Consider the following 9,679-nt stretch of genomic DNA (forward strand, 5'->3'; position numbering starts at 1 on the left):
TTAAATGCCGAATTTTCAAAATAACTTTAATTTTTCACTTTGTTCAATATTTTTAAAAGTTAAAATAATAGGTTATTTTGTTCTTATATCTTTTAACCAACTAAGATAAATTATACTTTTAAAAAAATAAATAAACTATGTTTAATTCACACTTGTACTATATTGCAGTTTCTCATTTTTTGTTATATATTTTTTCTTTTTTAGAAAATAAAATATAGGTTCTTCTAAGTAAATAAATAGAGACACTTAGTTTACTAACCAGAGAAGTGTTTTTTTTGTAAACAGAGCTATTTTTGTTTTACTAAGAAGTATTTTCAACCAGATAGTTTTTTTAAACAATATATTTTTTTAATTTATATAAATAATGAGTCAATTCAAATGTAACCTTTGCGGAAAGTCCATTGGGAATTTGAGCAATCTTCGGAGACATGAGAAATCTTGTAACGGTAATTCGGCGTATACTTGCAAGAAATGTGGTAAGAGTTATTCAAATAGTGGTAACGGCAAAAGACATGAAAACGTTTGCATTGGGGGACCGCCTCTAAAGAAATCAAAATTATCTGAGCCAGAAAAGAATGAAGTGTTAGCTCTCACATCAGACAACGAGGGAGTTAGTATGTATGAAACAGCTTTTCAAAACCGGTTGGCATCATTCTTCATTAGATCAACCGATTGTATGGATATTAACTCGTTTCTGGAAAGTGTTAAAAACCTCTTAGTAGATAAAATTCGAGATTCACTACATCAACATCGCGCATTAAAACTGAACTTTCTATTGGAATGTACATTTACAAATTCTATTGGCCAAAATACCGATAGAGCATTCAAAACACGAAACAAACGTGTATTTAAAAGTAGCGATCTTGGCGAATTTGTTGAGCAGAGTTTTATCAAAATTATAACCGAAGCAGAAGAGTCCCAATTTCAAAAAAGTGGGTGGATGCTGAGTAGAGTTGATGGAATCAGATTAAGAATCAACAGGTATTCACCACTCAGGGGAGGTACATATCTTCCCCTTCCATCATCTATAGAATCAAAGAAAGCTTGCATTAATGTAAAAAATTATGATAAGTGCTGTTTTAAGTATTCTATTTTAGCAAAGGAAGTATCATCATTGGAAAATAATCCTCAACGAGTTACTAAGTATAAAGATTTTAAACATCCATATGACTTTAATTGCGTTTCTTTCCCAACTTCTTTGAGAGAAGTAAGTAAATTTGAAGAAAGAAATAACATGTCTATTAATGTTTACGGTCTGGATGAAAACGAAAACGTATACCCGCTGAAAGTCTGTAAAATAGAATTAAAAGAACATAGGGATCTTTTACTCTTGTCTCTTGATCAAAAATCCCATTATGTTTACATTAAGAACTTTGAAAAATTAGTTGGGAATCAAATCAGCAAACATGAACATGAATTGAGAATTTGTAGAAGCTGTTTTACACATTTCGACAACCAGTATGGGAAACAAGCAAGTGAAAAACTTGAAGAACATAAAGAATATTGCTTTGAAAATAAACCAGTAAGGATAGTGTTGCCGAAGAAAAATCCTTTTATTAGATTCTCAAATGTCGAGCGTCAAAGTAAAGTGCCTTTTGTTATATATGCTGACTTTGAATCAATATTAGTTCCTATAAACGAATCTTCAGGGAACACAACTAAATATCAAAGGCATGATCCGATTTCATTTTGTATATATGTTAAAGGAATTGAAGGAGTTGACATTCCAATATGTAAACCATACCTTTATAGAGGAGTCAATGCCGCTTCTCACTTTATGAAATATATTACAAAAATAGCGAAACAAATTGAAAACATTTATAAAAAAAATAAACCACTTAGGATCTCATCATCAGAAGAAGAAGATTGGGATAAAGCTGAGACCTGCTATTTGTGTAAACAGCAATTTAAAGAAAACAATGAAAAAGTAAGAGACCACTGTCATCTAACTGGAACTTACTTAGGACCGTCATGTAATAACTGTAATTTAAAACGTGTAAATCCCTCCTTTATACCTGTTATAATGCATAACTTAAGCAACTATGACGCACATTTCATAGTTAAGGAATTGGGAGGTGTTCCTGGCAGAGTAGAAGTAATACCAAGTAACGAAGAAAAATATATATCCTTTACAAAGCATGTTGGCCAAATGAAATTAAGATTCATAGATTCTTATAGGTTCATGGCACATAGTTTGGATTACCTCGTAAAATCTCTTTCTGTGGATAAATTTAAGGAAACTTCAAAATATTATAGAGATGAGGAATTAACTTTGGTTACAAGGAAAGGTGTGTTTCCGTATGATTATATAGACAGTGCTGAAAAGTTAAATGAAACACAGCTTCCACCAATTGAAGCTTTTCACAATAAATTATATGATGCTGATATTAGCATAGAAGATTACACTCATGCTCTAAACATATGGAAACAATTTAAATGCCAGTCTTTGGGACACTATGTTGATGTTTACGTTAAAACTGATGTTCTTCTACTTTGTGACGTCTTTGAATCTTTCCGAAATGTTATGATGAAGACACATGGGCTTGATCCCGTTCATTATTATACCGTTCCCGGCTTAACATTTGATGCCATGTTAAAACATACAAAAGTGAAAATAGAGCTCTTACAGGATTACGACATGATTTTAATGATTGAGCGTGGAATTCGAGGTGGTTTGTGTCAGGTGTCGCACAGGTATGCAGAAGCAAATAATAAATACATGAGTACTTTAAATTCAAACGAAAAATCAAGTTATATCATTTATTTAGATGCAAACAATCTTTACGGGCAATCAATGAGCATGTATTTACCGTATGGAGGATTTGAGTGGGTTCAAAATCCTGAATCAATCAATATCTCAGATCTGAAGGATGATGATGAAATTGGATATATTTTTGAAATTGACATTAGTTATCCTCAACAACTTCATGACAGTCATTATGATTTACCTTTTTTACCTGAAACAATCGTACCACCGAGGGCCAGTAGTAAATCAAAAAAATTAATAACACATTTCGAAAAAAGAAACCACTACGTTCTATACTATAGAAATTTGATACAGGCTATAAAACATGGATTAAAATTAGAAAAAATTCACCGTGCTTTAAAATTTAAACAATCGCCATGGCTTCGCTCATATATAGAATTCAATACAGAATTAAGGAAAGGAGCCTCCAATGACTTTGAAAAAGATTTTTATAAGTTACTAAACAATGCAGTTTTCGGTAAGACAATGGAAAATGTTCGGAATCATCTTGATATTCAGCTGGTAACTGATAGTAAGAAGTTGATGAAACTCATTGCTAAACCAAATTTTATAGACCGCACAATCTACAATGAGAATCTAGCAGCTGTACATATGGGCATGATAAAAATCGAGTATAATAAACCTGTATATATTGGTATGTGCATTTTAGATTTGTCTAAAACTGTCATGTATCAATTTCATTATGATACAATGATGAAAAAATATTCGAATAATACCTTAAAAATGATGTACACGGATACTGATTCCTTTATTTATAGAGTTTTAACAGAAGATGTCTATGAAGATATGAAAAAAATGAATCAGTATTTTGATTTCTCAGATTATCCTAAAACTCATATTTGTTACTCAGAAGAAAATAAAAAGAAGTTGGGAAAATTCAAAGATGAAGTCAATTCCGAGATAATTTTAAAATATGTGGGTTTAAGAGCAAAAATGTATTCCTTTATTACAGAGAATGTTGTAAAAAAGCGTGCTAAGGGGGTACAAAAGTCCTCATTAGAAAAATGTATTAATTTTGAAGATTACGAAAAAGTATTGTTAAAAAATGAAGTAATGCATACACCTATGAGATTAATACAATCAAAGCAACATAATGTTTATAGTTCTGAGATTAATAAAATTTCTCTTTCTGCTTTGGATGATAAAAGACACATACTAGAAGATGGGGTTAATACCATGGCATATGGTCATTATAAATTGAATGAGATGAAAAAATAGAAAGGGCATTTTTGAAATAACAGGTAAAAGATTTTTCTTTTTTGTCTTGATGGTTACTAAAGTTGGAATTATGAAACAGGAGTCTCATCACTAACGCCATAAACCTTGAAGGAAAGAGTATAATAGAGAGGGTAAGCTAATGAGAAAAGTGAAGCTAAAAAGACAGGCTTTATGATAAACTTCAGAGGTATGGCAAAGGAGGAGCCAAATCTGTTTCAATTCAGATTGCAATAGGATGGGATTAGGTAGCTCAGTGGTAAGTCACTGTACTACTAACTCCAAGGACCTGTGTTCGAATCTGGCTGTGGCATATAATTATTTTCTGTTTCACTGTTGCCATGAGCCAATTCTGTGAGTACAGGAGCCCTCCCTTGAGTCCACCCAGCCTCATTAAGTAGGTAGATATCCCATTTGAATTATAAGTTCAACATAATTATTTCAATGATTAAAAAATTTCAAGAATGACATTTTAACCATCCTAGATTTTTAAGAAATAATTTCTTATGTTTGTTTTAATCGATAATAAATTTAGCTTATCGGTTTCAAACATTTTATAACTCATATCTACAATTTGAATTAGCACAAGCTACTCAGATTCTGCTATTTACTAAAATTTTCTTTCTTTTTCCTAACTGTTAAAAATTAAATTTGAATAGATTAGGGGGTTTACTTTTATTGTTTCATAAATCAGGGAAATTTTATAGAAAAGTTTTATTTCATTCAGCTTGTATGTGTTAGTTTATAGTTTATATTGTATGTTAGTTTAAATTCAGATTTTGATTAATTTGGATAAATTTAGCATTCTGTAAAGGCAATGTGTTTTGCTTCATGTTGTATAAATTCAAATTTTGATTATAACTTTGTTTTTTGAATAAAAAGGCTAAGTTTCTATATTTATCTTCATCTATATCATAGTTTTATTTAATTCTTGTATTTGTTTTTAGGTTAAATTATTTATGTTAGTATAAGTTCAGATTTTGATTGTAAGTTTGTTTTGTATAAAATTTTGTGTTGTAAATAAGAATGTTATATTTGTATACTTGTCTTCATTTCAAGCATTGTTATATTTAATTTTTGTATATATTTGTTTAAAGATTAAATTATTTATGATTTAATTTCTGAAGTTTTTATTAGACTTTATTTCCTTAATATCCGAAATTTTTAATAGTCCTTATTGTCTTAATTTATGAATTTTGTCTTCATAAAATTTCATATTTTCATTATAAATTTGGTTTGAATTTGAAATAAAAAAAAATAGAAAAAATAAATTGGAAAAAGTATAAAATATACAAAACAAAAAACCCTTTTCTTTGACTTGGTGAAGAGGTTGTGTCTAAGTGCGAACTAAAAAACGTATCACCAAAATGGCTGAGAAAAACTATGAAAGTGAACGATAAGAAAAAAGCCACAAGACTACAAAGCCGCAAGTCTCTGAAGTTGAAAAGAAAAAAAATGAACTAACCAAACACACACAGCCCCTTCCAAAGTCCTACGTCTCAAACTGCACAAAAACAAAATAGAGGTCGGACACACTCCATTCCTACAAAATTATTTATGATAAATTTATTTAACATGTAGGTATATTGTGTTGGCAACGCATTCCTGCCTAGACAGTTGTACATGTTCAGACCTACTGGATCCTGCATTTCGTATTAAAATATAAAGATTAACTATAATTTGGGATTAGGATTAGGGATTTGATAATTTTATATGTATAAAAGTTATAATATGTTTATATGTATTATAACTTAAGTATCGTCTGGAGAAAACAGTGAAAAGGGTATGAAATGACTCACGGGTTCCAGAAATAGAATGGCTTTCATTTATTTTTTTTTTTTTGATCCCTCTTAAACAGAAAGAAACATATGGCTTTATTCAGTCCAGTACATCTATATACAGTTATCAATCAGCTGTTATCGTACTCAGGCCGTAAATCCCCCCCCCCTCCACCATATTACGAACAATTCTCGTAAACTTATACTGAACAATATAATAACATATAAAATAAAAAAATTTGCAAACTATTTACAATAAACTATTGCCAGTAAACAATAGGCATACAGTCCTCTTAAACTCAATCATATACAAAAGAAAAATACATATATCAATAACTCTGTTAAAAATATACATAAATATAAAAGAAAAGAACTCCTACAATAACATGAAAATATTATATTTACAAAAATATTTTGAAATTTATATATTAAAAATTCACAAACAATCTAAAACAAAATAACTACATTTCTGGTAGTCTAATCTAGTTATGGTGATATGAAGATACTCTATGTTGTAATTTTCGGAAGTTTCAATTGTTCAATATAGACAGTCTTACTCTTTCTAGGTTCTTTGACACTTTCTTTTGTAATATGTTCTCTAATGACAATCACTCTGAATGGGCCCTCATACCTTTGCAGCTCTTTCCCTCTGTTAGTCCCCACTTTCCTATATACCACCATCTCAATATTTATTATACCCATCAGGTCTTGGACATTTAAGTTATATTGTGCCACTTTTCTACTTTTATGTTGAACCTTTACATACATCAAAATAAATAAAAAATAATGAGAAATGAAAATAAGAAAAATTGAAAATAGTAAAAACATTACTATTAAGGATGGCAAAAAGAAAAAAAATCTGATAATCTGTGACCCTCAGTTAAAGTTTAATTTAGAAATAGATTATTTCAATTGGAATGACCCTAAAGAGACCAAATTATGACTGGTAAGTGCTGATATCTTTTGGTGCACTGGTACACTATTCATCTTTATTCGATGTTGCTGAGATCTGTTGGCAGTTTTTGGAACCAAAACCTGTTTCACATTTTGCATTAGTAAAACAATGTTGATGTTTCTTTTAAAAAATACCTGTTACTTTACCTAGGTGGGAATAAGTTTCAACAGTGTGGATATGAGGTAATGTAATGTATAATGTAAATATTTAATACATTTTTCATCATATGAATGATTTCCTGTAGTCCTTTTTGGGTTCTCTAAATATAATTATTTTAATGCAACAAAAATGAAATATCTATAATATGTAGATATTGGTTTTTGGCTGAAGAAATCTTTTCATAATATTTGATGTATCTTTATATCCAAGTAGGACTGAATCATTATTTTCTATGGTCTATCAGAGCACAGTTGGGAGTGCAACTCTGCATAACCTTGATCGATAAACATTACATCCATATCAAACAGCTAGACAGATTATTGATAATAGCTTTAGGAGATAAATTTAACATTTAAGCTGTTCTACTCATTTATTTTGTTTATATTATTTCTGGTAGAAGAACTTTTTAATTTTATTTATTATTAAATGAGTAAATATATCTTTGTCATAAGCCAATTTACATATATTATATGTATATAAGGTTTCTAAAATTATGCTTACAAATAATTAGTCCTTAATTGATCTTCAACAAGGCTATTAATTTAGTTTTCTAAATGGATTTGGATGAATAAATCTCATATCCTCAATGAATTTTAAGAAAGTATAAATTCAGTGTTGAAATCAAAATCTTTTTAATTGCATTTGAGAAAAATCAAGGAAACCTTCCATCTTTTCCTAACAAACCTGTTCAAATAAAAGGCTTAAATTAAGGTAATTATCGAACTGGCACAGTTCATTAATTTTTTTTCAACTTACTGAAAATTTTTCCAAATTGGATATGTACCCTTTTTAAAGTGAGCTTGATAATTAATGGTTTAGGAAAAAAATTTGATAAGTAAGTCAAGAAATTTAAAATATAATACATTTCTTAAAGTTAGTTTGAATTTAATTAGCAGTATTACACTCTCAGTTGTTTTAATAATATTGTCCTCCAAGTTATTGAAACAGGTAATCTTGTTAATGGATACTCATTAATTATGTAATTTATGTCACTAATTGACATTTAAGTTTAACTTTAAAATTAAATTTCTACTTCAAAAATCATTTATGAACTAATTATTAGTTTTCAAATCATTCAGCCAGGATGGATAATAAGGCTATAAAAAAAAAAAAATTACTTGGTTAATTTATATTTTGAAACAATTAGTTCCGTAAAACTATTAAAAGTTTCAAATTATTCTGATTAATGGGTTTTGAAATTTTCGAAATTCAATCGGTTTCCAAATAAATAAATTAGCTGCTTTTCTGTCCGGTATTCATCTAGCTTGAACACAAATTAGTGATTGAATGATTTATTTTCATACAAACATATATTCCTATTGTATTATAGAATCTGTTCATACATCAGTCATTTGTTTAAATAATAACCAATGGTAATTAAATAATTTAACCTAAGTGAAATTGATGACCTGCATTGAAATTCATCATCCTCTTTCATATTTTGTATTAATTATATAGTCTGTTACCAAGAAACCATGGGAAACAAACAGAATATTTTTTTAACAAGTTTTATTTTGCAATACTAGAAAACTAACCAACAATTACAACTAATTTGATTATCATTGAATACTAACAACAAATATTATGAATCTATTGATAAACAAACTAACATTTAACATAGCAACTAATTCAATAGCATCTTTACAGACATAATAACTATTTACAATACAATTCAAACACTTCATTGACTAGAGATTACAGATATTTATGTTTATATACAAGAGTAATGTTTTTTTTTGTTAAACCATAGCAAATTAAAAAAAAAAATAGATACATAACAATTTTTTATTAGGCTCATTTTCAGTAATATTGTTTTTGTTTTTCTGTACATATATGTTACACCAATTAGTTTTCCTTATAAAAAAATGCTTTGTGCTTTTTGATGACACCTTCCCCCCCACAAAAAAAAAAATAATAAAATGAGTAAAATCAATAATGTAATTTAATAGTTACAATTATATAACTGTCTAAACAAACAGTTTACTTGTTTAATTTTTAAAAATTATTCGGAAAAGTTAATTGTTAGCACCTTGCAGTCAGTATCCCTTATAATATTGTAAAATAATATTATTAAAGTCTGGATATGGATCATTGCTATAAAAAAAATTGAACAATGTTTATTCAGTGTATGTATGGATTTGGTTGCACACACAGGTGGTAAAAAGTTTAGGATCATCTGATAATAAGCCAAAACATTTACCTGAACTTTATCATGGGTATCTACAACAAACAGGTGGTGGAAATATTTCTTAAAACATGACTTAACTAGCTCAGTCTCAGTACCTATTCCAATGCCCTTTGGGAAGAATTTGTTGAGAATGTCCAGGAACGATTAAAAGATAAAATGATTAAAAGAATATCTAAGTCATTTTCAAAGTAAGGAAGGATAAAAAAAGTATAATCTAATTTTTTTTAATGAAAGGAATATGGTCCAGGTGCGGTCAACAAAACTCAAATAGTAGAATTATACTATTTTATTGAGCCAACGTTTCGCCCCACGTTGCAGGGCTTCGTCCGGGCTAAAAAAGATACAAACACATAGTTATAGAAGAAAAACAAAAACATAAGTGTAAAATAATAGGGGTATAAAATGTAAAAAAGTAAGATATAATAAGATAAATTAAAGGTAGTAAATAGTAAATGTAAAGGGTAATGGTAACAGATAGATAAGAAAAGAAATATTAAAGAAAATACAAATAAAGAGATGTAAAAAGAAAAAAGAATACAAATCAAATGATGAGACAGAATGCATACCTATTTTGACGGCAGTCAAAACAAAAATGACCGTTGGTATTGGGAGGAGTG

The 9,679-nt window shown here is 28.9% G+C and overlaps 2 protein-coding genes across 11 annotated transcripts in view; both read left to right on the plus strand.

Annotated features, from left to right (window-relative positions):
* Positions 1–9,679, plus strand: part of LOC106687129 (uncharacterized) — a 71,425-nt gene that overhangs the window by 8,002 nt on the left and 53,744 nt on the right. For 2 of the 10 annotated variants that reach the window (XM_024360774.2, XM_024360770.2), the window contains exon 1: positions 6,221–6,897. The exons of the other annotated variants lie outside the window; for them this stretch is intronic. The gene's annotated coding sequence lies outside the window, so the exon portion shown is untranslated. Of the gene's footprint in view, positions 1–6,220; positions 6,898–9,679 lie in introns of those variants that run through there. 10 annotated transcript variants of the gene reach the window in all.
* On the plus strand, positions 365–3,985 carry LOC136795546 (uncharacterized). Its single transcript, XM_067046473.1, has one exon. The coding sequence runs from the start codon at positions 365–367 to the stop codon at positions 3,983–3,985; it is 3,621 nt and encodes a 1,206-aa protein (XP_066902574.1).

Source organism: Halyomorpha halys, unplaced genomic scaffold (assembly GCF_000696795.3).
Source record: "Halyomorpha halys isolate HHAL.00 unplaced genomic scaffold, Hhal_1.1 Scaffold916.1, whole genome shotgun sequence".
NCBI lineage: Eukaryota > Metazoa > Arthropoda > Insecta > Hemiptera > Pentatomidae > Halyomorpha > Halyomorpha halys.